Genomic DNA, 24,572 nt, shown 5'->3' on the forward strand with positions numbered 1-24,572 from the left:
TATATAGTGCAATATCCACTTAATTTGCTCTAAGCGCTGTACAAGGGGTCCCTGGCCAACAACAACACGTAACATGTAGAACGAGACATGACGCCTGGTAGACGATATTACATAGCTTTGTAGACAGGGTTTAGAGATTGAGGCAGGAGTTGAGTACAGGAAGATTGTCAGATTAGGGAAAAAGAATGACGATAATAGACCTATGAAGATCATATTAATTAACAGTGATCAAGTATCACAAATCCTAAAAGCAGCGAAGAACCTTGGATCAAAGCCTGAGTTTGAACAAATTAGTATTGGACGTGATCGTACCCCTTTAGAAAGAGAAGAATCGCGAGCTCTTGTCAAGCTAAAACAACAGAAGCAAGCCGAATCAGACAGAAACGGGGAGAAGGCCAGATGGGTCATAAGACATATGAGAATAGTAAACGCCTTCAGGGATACACCAACAGCGGTTATCCTCAACCCGGGCAAGGACAGGATGGAATAGGACGTCCAAAATCAATGCTAAAATGCATGTGTACAAATGTAGATACTTTGTTAAACAAGCGTTTAGAGTTGTCTCATTTTCTTTTACATGAGCAGCCAGATATTTTCTTTGTATCAGAAGTTTTACCAAAACATTTTAAGTGGGCTGTACAGAAAGCTGAAGTTGACATGGATGGTTATTGTTCATTTTCTAATTGTTTTGACAACCAAATTAACGGCCACAGGGGTATCATCATTTATGTGAAAGAGGAGATAGGTGCACAAGAAATCTCCCTGACACCTGACCAAAAGTTAGCTAATGAGAGTGTTTGGATCGAAGTGAAAGTGAGGGATGGTGAAAAATTACTAGCTGGATGTGCGTATAGGTCTCCAACTAGTTCCCCAGAGAACACGAATAAGTTGTATCAGACTATGCTGGACCTTACTAAGGATAGGGCATATGTATTAATCACCGGTGACTTCAATCAACCAGATGTTGATTGGGTAAATGAGACAGCCTCAGGCAACAAAGCATTAGAATTCTTAGAGTTCTATAGAGACTCTTTCCTCTATCAGCATGTTAAGTCGCCAACGCATTTTCGAGGGGATCAGAAACCAACACTCATAGACCTAGTTTTATCATCTGAAGAGAGCATGGTGAAAAATTTGACTCATAACGCTCCCCTTGGCAAAATTCATCATCATGTTTTAGCTTTTAACTTTGTGTGTAGCACAAAAATTGAAGTAAAGAAAGAAAGACGGTATAACTACAAAAAAGCCGACTTTGATAAACTGAGAAAGTGTGTGAATGACAGCAATTTACTTGCCAAAATTCAGGATAAGGATGCAAATGATACATGGAACTGCATCAAAAAGACTGTAGAAACTGCAACTGAGGAATGTATTCCTAAAAGTGGATCAGGGCCTGCAGGCAAACGCAAGACACCTGTCTGGTGGAGTGAGATGGCTATGTCTAAGTTACGTAATAAGAAACAGACATACAAGAAATACTTGGGAACACTAGACCAGAGAGACTGGCTAGCCTACACAAGAGCCAGGAACCAAGCAAAAGCGGCGTGCCGGAAAGCAGTTCTAGACTATGAAAAGTCTATAGCGCAAGATGCGAAAAATAATCCAAAGGCATTCTTCTCCTATGCTAAGAGTAAGATGAAAGTGCAAGAAGGCCTAGCCGACCTCAAGGACAATGACGGTAAACTTGTGTCAGCTGACAAAGATAAGGCAAACCTCCTCAATACATTTTTCTGTAGTGTATTCACAAACGAGAGAGTGGGGGATATTCCTGATTGTGAAAAATCTGAAGTTGACTCTTCTCTTAGTGACATTATATTCACTTGTAAAGATGTGTGGAATAAGCTTAAAAATTTAGGCTCCTCGAAATCCTCTGGCCCTGATGGGATACACCCATGTGTACTAAAAGAACTGGCAGAACAGCTAGCAGAACCCTTAGCAGAGTTGTTCAACAAGTCACTTAGGGAAGGGAAGCTGCCCAGCATCTGGAAAGATGCAAATGTAACTCCACTTTTTAAAAAGGGTGAGAAGAGCAAAGCAAGTAACTATCGTCCGGTATCATTAACGTGTGTGATTTGCAAAATAATGGAATCCGTGATTAGGGACAAAGTAGTCAAATACTTAATGGAACAAAAGTTGCTGTCTGAGTATCAACACGGTTTTATATCAAAACGCTCATGTACCACTAATTTATTAGCTGCTCTCGACTCTTGGACTAGGTATTTGGACAGTGGCATACCTGTCGATGCAGTGTACCTTGATTTCGCCAAAGCATTTGACAGTGTTCCACATCAACGCCTTATTAAGAAACTTGGATCATATGGCATCAGTTCATGTTTGCTAGCTTGGATCTCAGATTTCCTGATTGGGAGAAGACAGCGTGTTAGGGTGAACGGCAGTTTTTCGGACTGGGCACCAGTATCGAGTGGTGTTCCGCAGGGAAGCTGCCTTGGTCCAGTTTTGTTTGTAATATTTATTAACGATCTTCCAGACGTTGTGGACTCTCTGTGCCAAATGTATGCAGATGACACTAAGGTGTTCTCTAGAGTAGACAAGGAAGAGTTCATAACTCAGCTCCAAAGTGATCTTGACAGCTTGGTACAGTGGGCTGATAAATGGCAGCTTAGGTTTAATGCAGACAAGTGCCATGTCTTGCACTTGGGATATAGAAACCCGCACCATCAGTACACAATGAGAAATCATGACTCTAGCGAGACTGTCATACTTCAGCCTACTGAAGAGGAAAAAGATTTAGGTGTGTTAGTAGATCAGGAACTGAAGTTCTCTAAGCACATAGAAACCCAAGTAAATAAAGCAAACAGAATCGTTGGCCTCATTAGGAGGTCGTTCACTCATCTTGATAGAGATAACATGAGACAATTGTTCACTGCACTTGTACGTCCCCACTTGGAATTTGGCAATGTAGCATGGGCACCACGACTACAGAAAAACAAAGACCTCATAGAAAGTGTTCTAAGACGCGCAACTCGGGTCATTCCGGGATTCAAAGATCTAGAATACACAGAAAGACTGAAAAAGATAAGAATACCTAGCATGCAGTATAGGAGAGACAGAGGAGACCTAATTGAAGCGTACAAATACACACATAATTTATACTATGTTAGCACGAGCCCTCTAAATCTTGATTCCACCAGCACCACCAGAGGACACAAATTCAAACTCTCCAAAGAAAGGTGTTCTCTAAACATTAGGCAGAACTTTTTCTCAGTTAGGGTAGTCGACAAATGGAACCGCCTGCCTGCAACAGTTGTCGACGCCCCTTCATTGCAGGCATTCAAGTGCCGTCTTGATGCTCATTTTGAAACAGAAAAATACTGTTTGTAAAGTTAAATTCAGACACCTCCTTCCACCATGTGGCATGCCCAGTTTTGAGAGACTTGAATTATATACGTTCACGAATGCACAAGAGCAGATAAAAGGCTGTAAAAGCCTACATAAATCTGGAATTATATCATATATCATATATCATATCATATATTTTACCGACATAGACAACACTGTTAACGCCCAGGTACTCATTTTACAACCTGAGTACGGTGAGAGAATGTGAGGAAGGAGCCTTTTCCAAGGACTCAACTATGCACCGAGCGAGGCTCGAACTCAGGACCTTCCGATCCGAAAGCGAGTGTCATACCACTAGAGCACATAGCCGCACAATATATGAATATTTGTTTGCCACGCAATCGCTAATAGGAGCAGAGCGATCAATATTCATGTTTTCGTCCACCTAGTCATCGATCACATGATTTGTTGCTGTACAACGATTGGACATTTCTCAATAAATGTAAAACACCCTGCTTTGTTTATGAAAGTTGTAAACATACCCATGAGTCATGCAGAGCAAAACGACCAATTATGGCGTTGGATATTTCTCAAACTGTGAGCACTTTTCACTATGTGAGTCATGTTGAGCACATTTTGCAATGCAACCAATGACCCCGAGCACATGGAAAGGTAATATAGATCATCCCCATTTCCTTCGATGTTTCGCGGTGTTTTAATTTGTACCACCTAGATATTATAACATTATAAAATTTACAGTAACACACACGACATAACGTTATGAGGACTATTTCTAATAAGGGACGGAGCTTTGACACAGATTGGAATTCTTGACTTCGCCAGCTCAATTTCCACAGACAACAAACCAGCACACACCATTCCCATCCCTGTTTTTCTCACACAATATTGTGTGTCCTGTCAGGTGTACCTCAAGGAACAGTTTTAGGCACAATTCTTTTTTTTTATTATTTATACCAATGATTTGCCGAGTAAAGTATCAAAATGATCAAAAATTCGACTTTTTGCGGACGATAGCTTTCTTTATAGGGAAATTCAAACATCAAAAGATTGCAATAATATAGTGCAAGAAGATCTGGACAGGCTATACCATGGGAGAAAGAATGGAAAATGGAACTCCACCTGAAGAAATGACAGCTAATTCGTATCACAAACAAAAAGAAAATAATAATTTCAGATTATTATATTACTTACTTACTATCCAGCGTCGTCCTTATTGAAGCTGGCTGCCCGCATTCTGCGATGACAAATGTCTGCTCATTCCTCTCGTCTGTTGACATATATTATTTACATGAAGAAAAATTGGAGACAACACTAAAAACAGAATATCTTGGATTAACTCTTGACAGCAAAATGTCTTGGCAGCACCACATCGATAAAGTTTGTAAAAACACCAATACAAAACTTGGAATCTTAAGAAGACTAGAAATGTACAAAGTTGTCCAAGGAACATCAGAGAAACCTGCTATAAAGTCTTTGTACGGCCAATTTTAGAGTATGGTGCATGCGTTTGGGACCTCAAGAGTAAAAAGCAGATGGAACAGCTCGAGAAAATTCAAAACAGAGCATGTATGTTAGTTTGAAACATATACAGGAGGACTGAAAGCATCAATGAAATGCACGAGATCCTAAACTGGTCGCCATTACATGAAAGACGCACTATACAAAAAGCAAAAATCCTCTTTAAGGCCCACCATGGACTGACAACGATCCCAATTGATCGCCTTATACCAAACAAAAGAAAATAGCACTCATACCAGGTCCCGCAGTCACGAGTTAATGCTCATTGCAACTCAATTGTTCCAAGCGCCATCCGAATATGGAATTCTCTACTCGAAAATATTTTTAAAAGAAATGGCCAAATTGAATTTGACAGAGAAATGGATAAAATCAAAATAAAAGCCTTGGCACGTCCATTTGTTCTCAACACGCTCACAGTCGAGATGATCTTCGACGCACGGAGTTGCGACTTATTGACAAGACCAAAGTGATTTTAGGGAAAAAAGAGAAGAAGATGGAATGCAAATTTATTCTGTAGGACGCGCTGTATTTCACATTTTTGTTGTGATGAATATCTCTCAATGTCGCCCGTAAATCCCGTGATTAACATAAATGTAATGTTTTAATTTGTTATGTCAAGAATTGATATGAAACACATTGTTTAAAAAAAATACGGTAAATCTATTATTAACCAAAGGGAAGCACACAATGTTTGTGTGTGTTTGTGTGTGTGGGGGGGGGGGGGATCAGTGTGCTTAAAACATCGTTTTGTTTTTTTCAATCTAAATTCTGTTTTCAGAAAGGGTTGATTCATACAAGCAAAGAAAAGAAGACAATCTTGACCTTCAATTGGAACCCTCCCGCTGGCAGTCAAGGTCATATTCAATTCAGGTCAGTTTTTTTACTAAAATAATTTATTGTAGCCAGAAAGCTTCAAAATCGACGTGCGCATATCTGCAGGTCGCAATTATGGACTTGTTGAACAGTGTTATAATGGACATTATATTGCGTTGCTTTGAGAGTATTTCCATTACAACATTGAGCCTGTAACAATTTGGATTATCAGACTTGCAAATAAGTACACGTCGTTATAAATTAAGAATCTATAAATTGAGAGATCCCTCAACTTTTCCAAAAAAAATTTAACTTTCTCCTTACTACCTTGTTCGGGATTCCCCCAAAACGAAACGCACTCCCACGCAACGTAAAACCTGATTTTTTAAAACTCTTAACTCAAAAAGAATAAGACATGCTATACATAATTTTATTCACCAAAGCGGCCGCTACAACACAACATAGAGTTCTTATAACTATGATCAATATATTCTTCAAATTTTGTAAATAAATCTTGAGCTTTTTTTATAGCGCAATATCCACTAAACGTGCTCAAATCGCTTTACAAAGTGTCCCGAGCAAAAAATAACAACACAGGCGATATGACAATTTTTCCGAGTATTCATTTTACACATGAGTATGGTAAAAGAATGTGAGTAAAGAGCCTTTTCCTTTGCGTTGAGTGGGTCTCGAACCCAGGACCAGCAAGTGTCATACCACAAGACCACATAACCGCAGGATACAACAGAAATCTGAATGAGAGAATTGTTCGTTGTCTGGTAACGAATGTGACAATATGCCTGTAGTTGGTATAGAGAGAGTTAAACATAAGAGTATAAAAAATTCTCAGCTGTAAAAATAATAGATGTCATTGCCAAAATATAATGTGTAATGCATCCGGTAATGTAATGGATCATTTGTGTATCATTCTCTCATCGTACTCATGTGTAAAATGAGTACTGGCCGTTAACAGCTAGGTCTCTGTCAGGGGGTAAAAAAATGTGACATCGCCTAACAGGCGTCATCTCTTATCTTACATGTTAAATGTTGTTGTTTGCAAGGACTTACATTTAGTAGATATAATGCTATATAAATGGTCAAGTTTGTTTTTGTTTTGTTTTGTTTTGTTTTTTTGTTTTTTTTTTTGGGGGGGGGGGGGGTTTCGGTTGAGCCTGTTGTTTCGCACATCTGATGAGGGGGAAAACATTAATATACCTACAACAATTTCTTTTTCTACATTTTTTTTTTCAGAGTTACTTTTGTAGAGCAACATGACACATTCTGGATCGCTGTGAGGTCAGAAGTTCTCAAGGACGCAAGTGTAGCTCTCAATCCATCAGATGTATTGTCTCCTACCACTCTATCCGGAGATTGTCCGAATTCAGGGGTTTGTATCCTCAAATGAATCATTTCTATTTTGACATGCAAGAATTCAGGGGTTTGTGTCATCAAATGAATCATTTCTACTTAGACATACACGAATTCAGGGGTTTGTGTCATCAAATGAATCATTTCTAAATAGACAAAGCGCGTTTTAACATTTTTTTAAATTTCTGGTCCGGACATAGAATCCATGGATGAGACACTTTATAATATTACCCCACACGACTCAGATATGAATGAGTATATGGCATGACATAAATGGTAAGAATGTCAGTATAAAAATAAAGAACGCATAACCGATTATTTGTACTGTATGAAATGGAAATAAGGTTTCAGCTGGGGGGGTATGAATCATTAGAAAGCATTGAGCATGTAAACACTGTGGAAACGCCCTATATAAATATTATTAATTTTTTTTTAGTAAGCAGGTGAACATTATAGAAATGTTCACATTAATTTTATTTTATTTATTTTTAAAACATACAAGTGAACGTTATAGTTATGTTCGTATTAATTTTATTTTATTTGTTAATCAAAAATAATATAAGTGGACGTTAAATTTTCATATTAATATAATTCAATTATTTAACAAAAAATATACAAGTAAACGTTACATACAAGTTAATATTAATTAATCTTTGTTTATTTACTCTTAAAAAACATACATGTGAACGTTATATATATTTTCATATTATATTTATACAAGTGAACACCATATAAATGTTCATATTATACAAGTGAGCGTTTACAAATCTTCATCCATACTATTCAAGTTACTGTTTGCCTGATACTTAATTTCATCACTGATCTCTTTCGTTTTGAACTTAGAAAATCCCACAATATATATAATATATATATATATATATATATATATATATATATATATATATTATATATATATATATGTTCTTGCATCCAATCCAGGCTGGTTCAGGTTCATCTTCAATCCTAGCGGGCTGTGGCGTTGATAAAGGATGCCTCTTTAAATCGTGCACTGATGCAACCTGTGACATGTTCATTTCCTGGGAAGATAAAACGGACAAAGTCATGTATAAAATAATGGCCAAGGTGTCTTCACCGACATCTTATATAGCACTTGGGTTTTCAGCTGACCAACGAATGGTATGAATTGTATAATATTATGTGATAGTATTGGTGTTATTGTTTTTAAGGCTAGGGCTATTGGTCAGTACTTCCCAATGGGCAGGGAGGAGTACCGATAGCTCAGTTGGTAGAGCACTCACTTCACGCGCAAAGGGGCCGAGATCAATCTCGAGTGCAGTCGGAAATTTTTTCTAACCCCCCTGTCCACAGCAGTGAATGGCTAGCTGAGTCTGTTAGATGTGGTGGAAAGGACTTTGCGAAAGACTAGCATCCTATCCAAAGGATAGCAAGCAAGTGTCATTGTCCATAAAAGCCGGCTCTGAAGCCTATTAGTCGGTACTGACCAATAGTCACTTCGTTTTGTCTTTTTGTTGTTTTTTTTTTTGTTGTTTTGGGGGGGGGGTTATGTCAGATTATAATTTATTGACAGAAAAAAATATATCTAGAATGATTTAGGGGCAGCGTGGCTCAGTGGTACGGTCTTTGCTTCGTATCCGAAAGGTACCAGGTTCGATCACCCGCCACTGCGCTGTGTGGCCCTGAGCAAGTCACCTCGACCTAGCTCACTTTGCGGCGCTGCTCTGCGGCTGACGCCTGGGCCTGGGTTATTCCAGTCTTCCCTTGGAATAGACCCGAGAGACAAATTTCTCCAGTGGGATGAATAAAGGGAATTTTATTCAGTTGTTTATTTATTTATTAAAGGATAGCAGGACATTTGAATTGCTATCAAAAGATGAACAATTAACACACTATTCATAAACAATAACAAGAAATTAAGTGTGTAGAAAAGTGCCAGAAGACAGTTGAGAATAAAAAACTTTGCGGTGTTGAGGATTTGAACCTATAGATAGTTCGAAGATGACGTCACTCAGGTCTTTGTTATTGTTTTTTGCCATCCGCGTTTATGAGTAATGCTCACTGAACTGTATTAACCCGACTATAAACGTTCATGGATACACACAGTTTTGTGTGTTGGTCCGTTATACTTCCGGATGGCAATGTTATGAGCTTCTTAGCCAAGCACAAACTATCTATAATCCGACTGTTAAGACAACTCTGCCGCCATGAGAGGGACACTCAATAATCATCGCCTTGCAATCCACTAATCAAAGAGTCCCTCTCTTGACTTTTTTAAGTCACAAAGTCAACACACAAATACGACAACAGTTTGTTGGCGAGCCAGCAGTGTTGTTTGTGAGCTCTAATCACAGACGATGAGAGAGTGATAGGGGCTGCCTGAAGCCTGTGATCGTGAAAATGCAAACAAAAGAGTGAAACTGGAGAGGCTTCGGATGGGAACAATACAGACAATGGACGTTTCGGGTAGAAACCTTTCGTCAGCACAACAATAAACAAATTAACATGGAAAATTTGTGTTCCACGTTAATTTGTTTATTATTGTGCTGATGAAGGGTTTTTACCCGAAACATCCATTGCCTGTATATTATTCCCATCCGAAGTCTCTCCATTTTCACTCTTTTGTTTGTGATTTTCAAAGAGATGATTGAGACACTGAGTAAGCTCCGATACATTAATTCAGAAAAGTTATTGGAGCAGGCACTTGTGTTATAATAATAACAAGGAATGAAGTGAGTAGAAAAGTGATTGGAACAGGCACTTGTGTTATAATAATAACAAGGAATGAAGTGAGTAGAAAAGTGATTGGAACAGGCACTTGTGTTATAATAATAACAAGGAATGAAGTGAGTAGAAAAGTGATTGGAACAGGCACTTGTGTTATAATAATAACAAGGAATGAAGTGAGTAGAAAAGTGCCAGAAGACAACATTATTCTTGCACAAACTTTCAGCATTTATTTATGTCTGTGTAAAATTAAGGGAGGCCCCTTTTTGATCGTTTTGTGATTTGTTGTACACATTTTAAAATGGGAAATGTTTCATTGCTCCAGGGCGATGACAGCGTTACTGGATGTGCCAGGGCATCAGATGGGAACGTTGTGGTGTTTAATGCCCAAAATAACGGGAAAACACCCACCATGTTCCAGGATAATGTAGGTATTTTCTTTTCTATTTCCTTTTTTTAAATATATATACTTTGTGGTATTTGGACTTTAAAAAAAAATAAAAATAATATGTTTTTGTGTTTGCAACACATTTAGGTTATATCAGCGCCAGTGAAAAAGGAAGAAAATGGGATAGTAAAAAGTTCTAGAATTACAATTAAAGCACCCAAGAGAAAGTAAGACAAAGGGGAGCTGGGAACAAATAGGGATCAGATGTAGAATCCAAGAGCATACCACAAATGTACTAGTTTAAGATCACCTATAAGTCTCATCCGGACACAAGCACAAAATCCAACAAAGAGGAATACGCTCAAATGCTTACATTATACATTCAAAATAACAAATATAATAATACTCAACCGAAAGATGATTTACAAGGAAAAAAATATCATCTCCCAAAACAATAACTATGCATTTGACTGTTTCCCTCCCAGCCAGGACTCCAGCCAGGGCCGGGACAAAACCAAGTAATCTCATTCCAAGATAAAGACAGAAATCATGTTGGAAAACAGATATAAGGGGATAGAAGACAGAGAATGTACCTCCCTACTCACTATGGGAGGTCAGGAACCCCACCCAGAATAATAATAATAATAATAATAATAATAATAATAATAATATAATGATAATGATAATGATAATAATAATAATGATAATAATGATAATATAATAATAATAATAATAATAATAATAATAATAATAATAATAATAATAATAATAATAATAATAATAATAATAATAATAATAATAATAATAATGATAATCATGATAAGAAGAAGAAGGTGAACAAGAAGTAGGAGGAGGAGGAAGAGGAGGATAAGGGGGAAGAGGAGGGGGAGGATAATGATAATAGTAATAATAATAATAATAATAATAATAATAATAATAATAATAATGATAATGATAATGATAATAATAATAATAATAATAATAATGATAATGATATTAATAATAATAATAATAATAATAATAATAATAATAATAATAATATAGTAGTAGTAGTAGTAGTAGTAGTAGTAGTAGTAGTAGTAGTAGTAGTAGTAGTAGTAAGTAGTAGTAGTAGTAGTGTAGTAGTAGTGTAGTAGTAGTAGTAGTAGTAGTAGTTAGTAGTAGTAGTAGTAGTAGTAGTAGTAGTAGTAGTAGTAGTAATAGTAGTAGTAGTAGTAGTAGTAGTAGTAGTAGTAGTAGTAGCAGCAGCAGCAGCAGCAGCAGTAGTAGTAGTAGTAGTAGTAGTAGTAGTAGTGGTAGTAGTAGTAGTAGTAGTAGTGGTAGTAGTAGTAGTAGTAGTAGTATAGTAGTAGTAGTAGTAGTAGTAGTAGTAGTAGTAGTAGTAGTAGTAGTAGAAGTAGTTGGTTGACGGTGTCATCTAGATGTGCTTAATTGACAACAACGACAGTTGGTACAACAGCTTTTAATATTCCTCCTCCTATTGTTTTCAATAAAATGTAGTAGTTCTTTACAAATATGACAATTTTACAAACAATCCACCTCATTGTCTGGCAGTTCTTATGAGCCTAGGTCCACGGAGCCCTTTCTGTATAAAATATTAGGATGTAAACAAAAACGATATATTTATGATTTCATTGGGAGATTTTTTTTTGTTGTTAGCTGTGTGGCTCTATGTGATCTAGTGGTATGACACTCGCTGTTGGATGGGAAGGTTCGAGCCTCGCTCAGCGCATAGTTGAGTCCTTGGAAAAGGCTCTTTACTCACATTCTGTCACTATACTCAGTTGTGAAATGAGTATCTGGCCGTTAACCATGTTGTCTCTGTCTGAAAATATTGTAATATCGCCTGACAGGCGTCATGTTTCAGGCCACATGTTACATGTTGCTGTTGGCCAGGAACCCCTTGTAAACAGCTTTGAGCACATTTAGTGGATATTGTGCTGTATAAAAGCTCTTTTTTTTAATTTAAGAAGGGTTTTGAGTCTAAAATGTTGCGTGTTTGGTATAATGTTCTTTTTTTTTTTAAATTGAGCTTTGAGCTTTATATAGCGCAATATCCACCAAATGTGCTCAAAGCCGTTTACAAGGGGTCCCTGGCCAACAGCAACATTTAACATGTAGGACAGGACATGACGCCTGTTAGACGATATTACAATTTTTCGGACAAAGACAACGCTGTTAACGGCCAGGTACTCATTTTATACCTGAGTACGCTGAGAGAATGTGAGTAAAGAGCCTTTTCCAAGGACTCAACTATGCGCCGAGCGCGAGGTTCGAACCCAGGACCTTCTGATACGTTAGCGAGTGTCATACCACTAGACCACATTAAACTGTTATATTCATTTTTATTTATTACTTTTTACAGTCGACAGCTTCAAGTAGCTAAGTATAAATTTCAATATGCCTACCTTTGAATGATGATGATGATTGTATGACTCGATTGATTTACAGGGCGTGACATTGGAAAAGTCCAATTTGACTGACAGTGTACTTAGCTGTACCTTTATCAGACCAAGGGCAGCTTCTGGAAATCGTGTTGATGTCAGCCAGAAATGGATCATTTTGTTTGCCATGGGATCAGCCACTGTCAGTGAGTAATTTAGACATTGAAATTCTCTTAGCTGTACGTTGAGCAGACCAAAAGGCAGCTTCTGGAAATCGTGTTGATGTCAGCCAGAAATGGATCATTTTGTTTGCCATGGGATCAGCCACTGTCAGTGAGTAATTTAGACATTGAAATTCTCTTAGCTGTACGTTGAGCAGACCAAAAGGCAGCTTCTGGAAATCGTGTTGATGTCAGCCAGAAATGGATCTTTTTCTTTTTTTTTTGCCAGCGGATCAGCCACTGTCAGTGAATAATTTAGACATTGAAATTCTCTTAGCTGTACGTTTAGCAGACCATAGGCAGCTTCTGGAAATCGTGTTGATGTCAGGTAGAAATGGATCTTTCTTTTTTTTTGCCAGCGGATCAGCCACTGTCAGTGAATAATTTAGACATTGAAATTCTCTTAGCTGTACGTTTAGCAGACCATAGGCAGCTTCTGGAAATCGTGTTGATGTCAGGTAGAAATGGATCTTTCTTTTTTTTTTGCCAGCGGATCAGCCACTGTCAGTGAATAATTTAGACATTGAAATTCTCTTAGCTGTACGTTTAGCAGACCATAGGCAGCTTCTGGAAATCGTGTTGATGTCAGGTAGAAATGGATCTTTCTTTTTTTTTTTTGCCAGCGGATCAGCCACTGTCAGTGAATAATTTAGACATTGAAATTCTCTTAGCTGTACGTTTAGCAGACCATAGGCAGCTTCTGGAAATCGTGTTGATGTCAGCTAGAAATGGATCTTTCTTTTTTTTTTGCCAGCGGATCAGCCACTGTCAGTGAGTAATTTAGACATTGTAATTTTCTCTTAGCCGTACGTTTAGCAGACCATAGGCAGCTTCTGGAAATCGTGTTGATCTCAGCCAGAAATGGATCATTTTTTTTTTCCAGGGGATCAGCCACTGTCCGCGAGTAATTTAGACTATTGACTGGACAAGTATGGAAAACATTCCCCTTGGGTTCTGGGACCATGCGTGTATATTCTAAATCAATCCACATCCTTGCTGTTTCTTACGATCCCAAATTTCATGTGTACTTTCTGTGTGGCTTTGGTTCATATTGGGTTTTTTTTTGTTTTTTTTTTATTGGGGGTGGGGGGGGGGTTGGGTTTTTTGGGTTTTATTTTTTTTTTTGGCGGAGGAGGGATTGTATTCTGGAATGAGACTATTTGGTTTACAGTCAGCTATTTCAGTGTTAAGGTGTTGGATAAACTGAATTTAGACGGGAAAAGGAAAATTGTTCACTGCCTATATGATTGAAACTTGTATCTTTGGAGATGTAAGACTTTCGGGGTTTTTTTCTCTTTATTAATTAGATGACATTCATATCATCATCATCATCATCATCGTCATCAACATCATCATCATCATCACCATCATCAATTCTGCGGTATCCCTGATTATGGAAACCAGTCCACAGTTCACATAGGTTTTATAATTTCATTTTAGTGACAGTCTTTATTCTTTGTTTTTATCTATGTTCAGCGCATAATTGAGTGCTTGGAAAAGGCTCTTTACTCACATTCTCTCACCATACTCAGGTGTAAAATGAGTACCTGGTCATTAACAGCATCATCTTTGTCGAGAGAAAAAAATGTAATATCGCTTAGCAGGTGCCATGTCTCGTTCTACATGTTACTTGTTGCTGTTGGTATAGACCCTTTGTAAAGCGCTTTGAGCATGTTTAGTGGATATTGTGTTATATAAAAGCTCAAGATTTTTGGGGGGTTTTTTTTGTGTTTATGATTTGTACGGCTATGTTGTCGTGTGGAATGAATTGCTCTATATAAAAGCTCAAGTTTGCCTTAACGTATCTCTGATGAATATTGAGAGTTAAATCGAATCACCTCATTTTTCCCAGATGGACAAGATGTTTCTTTAAATTATCATGGAAAAGAAAACAGAGTTTTTACGTCTGAAAAGTATTCAAGCAACGACAAGCCTAATTTGAACCTGGATCCAAGTAAGTATTTTGTTTTTAGAAAATATGTTTGAACATGTGGAATGACTTTTAACGTTACTGGGCGGTGTCCTTTGACCTTCCATGGTGGGCAGGAGGTCACTTTTTGTGTCTTTTATCCCCTTACATCTGTTTTCCGAGTTGATTTTTGTACGGCTTGGAATGAGTTTACTTGGTTTTTGTCCTTTCCCTTGTCCTAGCTGAAAGGGAAACAGTCAAATGTATAGTTTTGGGAGATGCCATTTTTTCCTTGTAAATCTTCTCTCTGTAATGTATTGTTATATTTGTTGTTTTGAATAAATAATGTAAGCATTTGAGTGTGTTCCTCTTAGTGGGATCCTGTGCTTTGTCTGGATGAGACTTTGAGGTGATCTCAAACTATGTACAATTATAGGGTGTTCTAGGAATCTACATCTGTTCCTTGTACCATTTCCCTTTGTCTTACTTTTTCTTTGGTGATTATATTGTAAATTAAAATTTTTTTTCATATCTCATATTCTTCCTTTTTAATGGCAATGAAATGACCTAAATGTGTCGCAAACGCTGTAAAACCCTTAAAAGCAAACACTAACGTAAGGATGGTTTGATAAGAGCTTCACTTTTTTTCTTCTACTTTTCATACAGATCGGTTGACTCTGTCAGACTGAGAAAATTGCTGTCAATCTTACATGTCTGGGTAGAGTTCCTGATCTTCTATAGTGGGCAGGGAGGCACCTACTGTGTCTTCCATCCCCCTATATATGTTTTCCAACTTGCTTTCTGTCTTTGTCTTGGAATGAGATTACTTGGTTTTGTCCTGGCCAGATACCCTAGCTGTGAGGGAAACAGTCAAATGTATAGTTAGAGTTTTGGGAGATGATAATTTTTTCCTTGTAAATCATTTCTCTGTTATGCACTATATTATGTTTTGTTTACGTGTTATATATGATTTGTAAACATTTGAGTGTATTCCTCTTAGTGGGGACCTGTGCTTGTGTTTGGATGAGACTTTTAGGTGATTTCAATCTAAGTAGTTTGATTGTGTGCTCTTGGAATCTACATCTGTTTCCTATTTGAACAATTCCCCTTTGTCTTACCTTTTCTTGGGTGCTTTAATTGTAATTCTAGAACTTTGTACTATCCCATTTTCTTCCTTTTTACTGGAACTGATATAACCTTAATGTGTTGCAAGCACCATAAAAAAAATTAAAAACAAACAAACCAAAAACTGAACCATGGGTCCACTGTATTCATGTGTGAAGAATTTCAAATTATATTTTTATTCCCCTGTAGACACGGATTCAACTACTACTCCTCCGGTGAGTGTTGAGGCAGATAAAAAATTATTTCTAATGATGCCCTTCCACCACGACATCGTACAATATCATTGCCTAGGCATTCCACGAAGGAATATAGATAATTTATCAAACAAGATGTTTGATGTCAACAGGAATCACCCATGTTGTCCAAGTGAGCAAAATTGGGGATTAATAATCTTGCCCAAGGAAAAAAACGAAAGTGCCTGAAGTGGGGCTTGAACCTCACAGTGCTGTGCCTTAACCACTCGGCCACCCTTGAGATAGATAATGAAACTGTAAATAGAATCTAAAATTGTGTAGCTATGTGATCTTGTGGTTTGACACTCACTTTCGGATCGGAAGGTCCTGGGTTCGAGGCATAGTTGAGTCTTTGGAAAAGGCTCTTTCCTCACATTCTCTCACCGTACTCAGGTGTAAAATGAATACCTGGCTGTTAACAGCATTGTCTCTTTTGGAAAAAAAAACTGCAATTTTGTCTAAAAGGCTTCATGTCTCATTCTGTATGTTACGTGTTGCTGTTGGTCAGGGACCCTTTGTAAAGTGCTTTGAGCACATTTAGTGGATATTGCGCTATATAAAAGCTTAAGTTTTTTTAGTTTTTTTTTTTGTTTTGTTTTTTTAAGTTTATGATTTGTACGGCTAAGTAGTCTAGTGGAATGACACTCACCTGTGGATTTATAGGTACAGGGTTTGAGTCCCACTCTGAGCAGTTCAAAGTTGAGTCCCTTGGGAAAGGCTCTTTACTCAAATTCTCTCACTGTACTCAGGTGGAAAACGAGTACCTGGCTGTTAACAGCATTGTCTCTACCAAAATAAAAGATGCATTATCGCCTAACAGTCAGACATCATGTCTTGTCCTACATCGACTGATTTTTTGGGATGGTTTTTTTCTTGTATTTTTCTTTCTTGCTTTGTCTGGCATCTTTCATACACACTTGTTCAGTTCTTCACGTATTGGTTGTTTGATAACAACAGTTAAGGGGAAGCTGGATGAATATGTATCCTTTTCTATGATTTCAGAGTGAAACCATTTGATGAAGAAAACCTTTTGCACGAAATATGTTCATATATGGTCTTTACGAGAAAAAATTTCCAGACTATATTTTATTTTATCAGGGAATTTTTCCATGAATAATGGTTACTGGGGTTCGTCAAAAGTGTTACCAATGAATTTTCAGTATATTTCAATATTTTTTTCACGATTCATCATTTCAGGTTGAGAGTGGAGATTTGGTTGTTCCAGCAGGCTGTGGTCAAACTCTGGGCTGTGTTTCCAAGTGTGAAGGTTCCAAATGTGAGACTGTCATTTCTTGGGAGGAGAAAGGCGATTCTGTTTCCTATACAATAGCATCTGCTGTCTCTTCCACAACATCATATGCAGCCATTGGGTTTTCATCTGATGACAAAATGGTTTGTAGTTTATAAACTGTTTTAACATATGACCTAATATTCATCTAAATTTCATTAGTATCAACCTTTTCTGTGGGATTAAGTTATGTGCTAAAAATAGTTTTGACCCACCGATTGTGAAAATCAGGACTTCAGAGCATTGTTGATCCACTGACCATCGATATTGCAACCATATTGTTGGGTTTTTTTCTTTTATGTTTTTTTTTCTTGTCTTTTTGTTCTCTGATCTCCTGTTTAGCCATTAGTGATAGGGTAGCTGAGTTTGTTAGATTTGATGTAAGAGACTTAACATAACATAACATATGGTATAGGGCGAAATAGGATAAAATCCATTGAATGCCCTTAATAAAGATTACAATAATGATACACGTGGTAAAAATAGTATAACAACTTAAATGTACTCATGTATGTGTGATGTACAAACATATATCTTTAACCTTGACATGCAAAGTACACACACACACACACACACACACACACACACACATACACTCATACATCCATAAATATAGAAGATAACCATAATAAGGTAACAATGCATGATATTTACATACAAGATTGAAAGGCATGTCAACAGCAGTGCAAACAACAATCATTCGTCATATATAAATCTCTCTTCATATAATTCCCTGTCTACAAACACCTTGAAATAATCCATAGATTTTTCATTCTTTGTTTCAAATTTCAAATTGTTCCATTTCTGGACAATACGAATACCTAACCAGTTTTGTCTTATGTTTGTTTTGCATCTAGTGACAAAAATCTTAAACTTGTCCCCTCTAGTAAAAGTAATATTAGAATATGAAAAAAATCAGAAAAGTCTATCCCATCCAGACCATGGTCTAATCTATAAACCTGGATTAAATCCCCACGAATTCTTCTATATTTCAAACTTGGTATGTCAAGAAAGTCTAACCTTTCCTTATAAGATAAATACTGTATTGCATAAATCTTTTTGGTACCTCTCCTCTGTACACTTTCATACTAGTCGATTGTCTTTTTTATAATGAGCTCCAGATGCAATTTTCGTATTCTAGAATTGGTCGAACGAGCGATTTATACAAATACAAAAATATGGTTTTATCTAGTCTTATAATGGTTCTGTATATTATTCTCACCATTCTGTTTGCACAGCTTATACAATTATCAATATGTACATCAAAATTAAAAAATGAATCAAAAGTAACTCCCACATCTTTTTCATAAAGCACAACGGAAAGTAGATTTGACATGGAAGTATCCGTAAAATAATTATGACGGATTATTTTTTCCAATATGTAATACTTTACATTTCGAAACATTAAAATTCAAAAGCCATGTTAGACCATTTGAAAAAATGTCATGATGCTCAGTTGTACTATAAATCTTCATATCGTCTGCAAACAGTTTGCAGGCTGAATTTATGCCACATGGTAAATCATTTATATATAAAAGAGATAAAAGTGGTCCCAATAAACTTCCTTTGGGTACACCGCTAATTACATTCTTAAAATCCGACCCCACCCCATTGACAATGACTCTTTGTATTCGATTATTAAGGAAGTCTTTAATCCAGTTAAAAATATTCCCTTTAACTCCATATGCTTTTAGTTTAATGAAAAATCTCTCATGTGGTACAGAATCACAAGCTTTGCATAAATCAAGATAAACAACATCAATGCATTGATCAAGATCAATTAACTTGGTAAAATCCTCCATCACCTGTAAAAGTTGAGTAATGCATGATCTCTTTGATCTAAAACCATGCTGGTTATCGTTTAGCATCCTATGACTTTCAAGAAAGTCCATTATTCGGTCTTACTTATATTGAAATAATAACAAACAATTGTTGCAGTCCATTTCATGCTACAGAATTCTTGTAAATTCTCTCTTAGTGCTCTAAAGAGCTACGTTGTTATATTCAGCTTCATTATTTATCTATATGTTGGTTAATTTCTACTCTTTTGTTATTTTAACATTAACATTTGTATTTTTATATCGTCAGGGTGATGACAGTGTGATTGGTTGTGCCTCTGCGTCTGACGGGACAGTAGTAATGTTCAGTGCTGAGAACACCGGTAAAAAACCTCCAACAATGTTTACAGATAATGTGAGTCATCTGCTAAGCCCTTTGTGGGTCATTGCCTACTGGACTTTCTTACAAAATATGCTCACACTCTCCTGACATTTTGCCTCCTTGAGTTGTGGTTATTGCCAGCCTGTTTTTTATGTGTTGTTTACATCTTTGATTCAGAAAAAAAATGAGTGGAGCAGGCACTATATTGTAAATAACAAGAAATGAAGTGAGTAGAAAAGTGCCAGAAGACAACAGAGAATAAAAACTTTTGTGGCAATGAGGTTTGAATCCTGATCACCGTAAAGGCTTAAAGCATTCTCTTTTGTCTTCTGGCACTTTTCTACCCATTTCTTTTCTTGTTACATTTTTTGAATGTTGTCATATTTATTGAATGTGGATAAATTTGGGCTTAACTGTATTAGCTTTAGTATTACATAAACAGGGCTTGATAATAGAGGAAGTAATGGAAATAGTTTTAATATATTAACTAAATCTAGAAGAAAAAAAACCCAACAAAAGTCAAGAACAGAAATATAAAACATGAGAGAGAGAGAGAGAGAGAGAGAGAGAGAGAGAGAGAGAGAGTGGGGGGGGGGAGGGAGAGAGAGGGAGGGAGAGAGAGAAAAAAATGTTAACTAAAATAAAACACCTGAGAGTAAGTTTCAATGTAAAAATGAAAAAGTGAATATTAATAACAGGTATAAATAAGTGATAACAGCTGAAATGAAATCCCTCTTATTTCAGCAACTAACATTGGAAGGGTCCAAAATTGAAGACAGAGTTCTCACTTGCACAATCAAGCGACCAAAGGCTGCATCTGCTGACTCCAAACGCTTTGATGTCGGCAAGAAATGGATCATTCTATTTGCAAAGGGGAGTGCCTCAGTCAGTAAGTCATAATCCTATGTCTTGGTAGTTAAATTTAAACAATATTTTATTGGGTGAGGTTCCTGACCTTCCATAGTGGGCAGGGAGGCACTTACTGTGTCTTCTATTACCCTATATCTGTTTACCATTCAACATGCTTTCTGTCATTGTCTTTGAAGAAGATTACTTGGTTTGGTCCTAGCCCTGGTCGGATACCCTGGCTGGGAGGGAAGCAGTCAAATGTATAGTTAGAGTTTTGGGAGATGATATTTTTTGTTTTGTAAATCATCTCTATGTTATGCATGTATTATTTTTGTTTTACGTGTATATCATTTGTAAACATTTGAGTGTGTTCCTCTTGGCGTGTACCTGTGCTTGTGTCTGGTGAGTCATTTAGGTTATATCAAATTAAGTACACTGATAGTGTGCTCTTGGAATCTACATCTGTTCCCTATTTGAACTAATTCTCCTTGTTTTACTTATTCTAGGGAGCTTTAATTGTAATTCTAAAACTTTGTACTAACCCATTTTCTTCCTTTTTACTGGTGCTGATTTGATCTAATTGTGTTGCAAGCGCGTAAAACCCTTAAAAACAAAAAGATTTGTCGCTGTGCATTTCAAGTCATTCATCGTGCTCGATGTGCTATATAATGCTTCATTTTGTGGAGGAGGAGGATGGGATGAGTAGGAGGATCAGAAGTAATATGCAAGAAATAGTGTGGGATCCTACACCAAAACTGATTTCAACAGGATCAAAATAGTACAAAATACGGCTTCAATTAGAATATTTAATAACTCACTCAGAAAGATTAGGTCTGGAATAAATGCAACATCTTCACTAAAGAAAAAAGATATGTACTTTACAAAAAATGAACACAGGCAACGCCAGCATAAAACTCCTTAATTACATCAAACCAAAATTTAAAAAAAAATTATTTAAAAAATAAAAAGACTAACAAGGGGACATGACAACAAATTATCAATTCAGACATCAAGAACAAGGTACAGACACCCGCCTACAATCTTTCTTTCTCTCAACCATTCTTTTTTGGAATAAACTCCCTCAGGAGTTGATAGAAACTAACAACAATACAGAATTTACAAAGTTTCAAAGTTTATTTAACCTCAGGTTTTCGTCAATAATAATAATGATTATAATAATAATAATAATAATTAAATAATAATAATAATAATAATAATAATAATAATCATAATAATAATAATAATAATAATAATAATAATAATAATAATAATAATAATTATTATAATAATATTAATAATAATAATAATAATAATAATAATAATAATAATAATAATAATAATAATAATAGTAATAATGATAATAAACGTAGAAAAAATACCAAATCTTGAAATGATCAAAACATGTTTTTTGAAATATGTGTATGTGTGTGTATTTGTGTGTGTGTGTGTGTGTGTGTGTGTTGAAATTCATGAATATGAACTGTAGTCTGGATCCTCTATTTAAGAGGCGACTACAATAATCACTAAGTAGAAGAAGAAGAGGAAGTGGTACAATTAATGAATTCTTTTCTATTTCCCCAGATGGTCAGAGTGTAAGTGTTAATTACCACGGAGGAAACAAATTCTTTACATCCTCAAAATATTCCAGCAGTGACACTCCAAATGTCGGAGCAGAAGACCTTGAATATCCCCTTGTCAAAGCTCATGGTAAGTATTGATTCAGAAAAGTGAGTGGAGCAGGCACTTATGTTGATAATAACGGGAAATGAAGTGAGTAGGAAAGTGACAGAGGACAATAGAGAATAAAAGCTTTTGGGCAATGAGGGTTCAAACCCACGACCCTTCTGTTACAGCAACTGCACCTGACCACGAGAGGAATGTTTTACAATCTACGCCATCCACCACTCCAAAACAAAAGAGGTTTCAAACTTAGTATCTATCCCGAGTCCCTTTTGTCACTTCTTGAGGTCATGGGGTCAGCACACAAACACGACGAAAGTTTGTTGGCGAAATAGCAGATGGAATTTAGTAATGTATTTATGTCTTTATTGGGTTTTTTTTTTTTTGCTGTTGGCTGAAGAAGGGTTTTGAACCTGAAGCATCCCGGGTATTTTGTCCTTTTTTTAAGCTGTTTTATTCATTTTTGGGTATTACTTTTTACAGTCCACAGCTTCTAGCATCCTAGTAACACTTTAATTCGGAACATTTTCACAGATTCTCTATGCTCTATGCATTCACTATGTTTCATTTAACCCCCCCCCCCCCCCCCCCCACCCCCCTGCAGGCTATTTAGGGCGAAATTTTTATTAACCGAGTATTGATTATTGTCCTTTTTGCACTAGTCCCTCCATATCAGTCACTAATTATAGCCGAGTACTCGTTCAGACCTGAGTGTAATGTGGAAAATTAGATTACCTGTTCACAATAAAATCCATTAAATCAATGATATTATGCTTGTTCAACAGAGAAATATATATCATTAGTCAAATGGAACGGAAGGTTTAATGTAAAATCCAAATCATTGTCTGTTTTCAAGAAATCCTTGAAAACATTTCTTTTTTGATGTCATGTACTTTCTATATTGTTTTGTGTTGATGTAATTTAAAGCGCCAAGAGCCTCCATGTTGAGGATACTGTGTGCTGTATAAGAGTCTATTATTATTATTATTATTATTATTATTATATTATTATTATTATTATTATTATTATTATTATTATTTATTATTATTATTAATTAATTAATTAATTAATTAACAAAGACAGCTAACTTGAAGTTCTCATTCAATTTGACTATTGTTAATTATTTTTTCAAACTTCAAGCAGCGACATTTGCCTTTTTAACTGAGAAAACAATTATTTTTGAATGAAGGAATTAATTCTCCCTCTTAAATTGAAGAATACATCATTAATGGATGAAATACTCGTTAATTATTGTCACAGGGAGTCTAATGGTAGCAGCTTGGATTTTCTTTGCAAGTATTGGAATTATAGCAGCAAGATATTACAAGCCTGTATGGACAGAAGACTTGTGTTCACAGAAAGTCTGGTTTCAGGTAAAGTTTTCACTGAAGTTTTAAATAGGCACGCTATGTTTTCAATGGAGTTTTAAATAGGCACGCTATGTTTTCACTGGATTTTTAAAAGGCACGCTATGTTTTCACTGGATCTTTAATAAGCACGCTATGTTATCACAAGAGTTTTAAATAGGCATGCTATGTTTTCATTGGAGTTTTAAATAGGCACGCCATGTTTTTACCGGATTTTAAATAGTTATGGAACTTATAATAATAATAATAATAAATGGCATTTATATTGCGCTTTACCCCGTTGTCACAGGCTCTAAGCGCTTTACAGTGATATAAAACAAAACATATTACAGTGAGACAAGTGTGAAGGAAACGTGATACAAATTCAATTTAACAACAACAAAATATGAAAATAATATTGCAATATTATGACGTAAAAAGATAAAGCTTTAAGCGAGGTTTGAACGTTGTCAACGAATCCGAGCATCTCACGTGTGATGGGAGAGAGTTCCAAAAATGGGGGGCTGAAAATTGAAAAGATTGTTCACCTATTTTACGCAATGGCTTAGGTTTGACAAGGATTGATTGGTCATTGCTTGACCTCAAGTTTCTATTGGGGACATATATGTTTAGAAGGTCTTTAATATATGAGGGACTGTTCGTGCTCAGGGATTTGTAGACAACAGTACAAATCTTATAGGCAACTCTTTTTTCCACAGGAAGCCAATGTAACTCACGGAGAAGAAAAACTTACAATTTAATAATATTTTTGTTAGGTGCTCTCTGTCATTTTGCATGAATGATCGATCCTGCAGCACTTTTTGTGAATCCATAGAATGCCCAACAATTCACCAATGGGTTGCTTGTTCTGAAGATTAATCAATCATGCAGTGCTTTTGTGAATCCACAGAATGCGCAACAATCCATCAATTATTATATGTATTCCCAATGGATTTTATTTTACAGTAGTAAAGAGAGAAATGCTTTGACGATGGACAACAAAATTATCTTGATATGATATAAACTAGGAGAAAATATTGATGATTATAAAATATATCATTGTAATGCAGCTATGTGGTAGTTATGCTGTATTGTTAGTTTAAGTAGTAGTCGTTATAATAGTCACAGTAGTAGTAGTAGTAGTAGTAGTAGTAGTAGTAGTAGTAGTAGTAGTAGTAGTCGTGGTAGTAAAAGTAGTAGTAGTGGTATTAGTAATGATGATAATGATAGTAATAATATTGATAGAAGTAGTTGTAGTGGTAGTAG

The 24,572-nt window shown here is 36.2% G+C and overlaps 1 protein-coding gene across 1 annotated transcript in view; it reads left to right on the plus strand.

Annotated features, from left to right (window-relative positions):
- Positions 1-24,572, plus strand: part of LOC144963313 (putative ferric-chelate reductase 1) — a 62,194-nt gene that overhangs the window by 27,652 nt on the left and 9,970 nt on the right. The window contains exons 4-15 of the mRNA XM_078897229.1: positions 5,618-5,709; positions 6,904-7,039; positions 7,960-8,157; positions 10,049-10,150; positions 12,563-12,701; positions 14,569-14,670; positions 15,940-15,965; positions 17,181-17,375; positions 19,360-19,464; positions 20,176-20,320; positions 21,862-21,987; positions 23,221-23,333. Coding sequence (XP_078753355.1) covers positions 5,618-5,709; positions 6,904-7,039; positions 7,960-8,157; positions 10,049-10,150; positions 12,563-12,701; positions 14,569-14,670; positions 15,940-15,965; positions 17,181-17,375; positions 19,360-19,464; positions 20,176-20,320; positions 21,862-21,987; positions 23,221-23,333 — 1,479 coding nt within the window. The remainder of the gene's footprint in view (positions 1-5,617; positions 5,710-6,903; positions 7,040-7,959; positions 8,158-10,048; positions 10,151-12,562; positions 12,702-14,568; positions 14,671-15,939; positions 15,966-17,180; positions 17,376-19,359; positions 19,465-20,175; positions 20,321-21,861; positions 21,988-23,220; positions 23,334-24,572) is intronic.

The sequence above is a fragment of the Berghia stephanieae genome, chromosome 1 (genome assembly GCF_034508935.2).
Source record: "Berghia stephanieae isolate SIO BIC M18660-M18661 chromosome 1, UCSD_Bste_1.3, whole genome shotgun sequence".
NCBI lineage: Eukaryota > Metazoa > Mollusca > Gastropoda > Nudibranchia > Aeolidiidae > Berghia > Berghia stephanieae.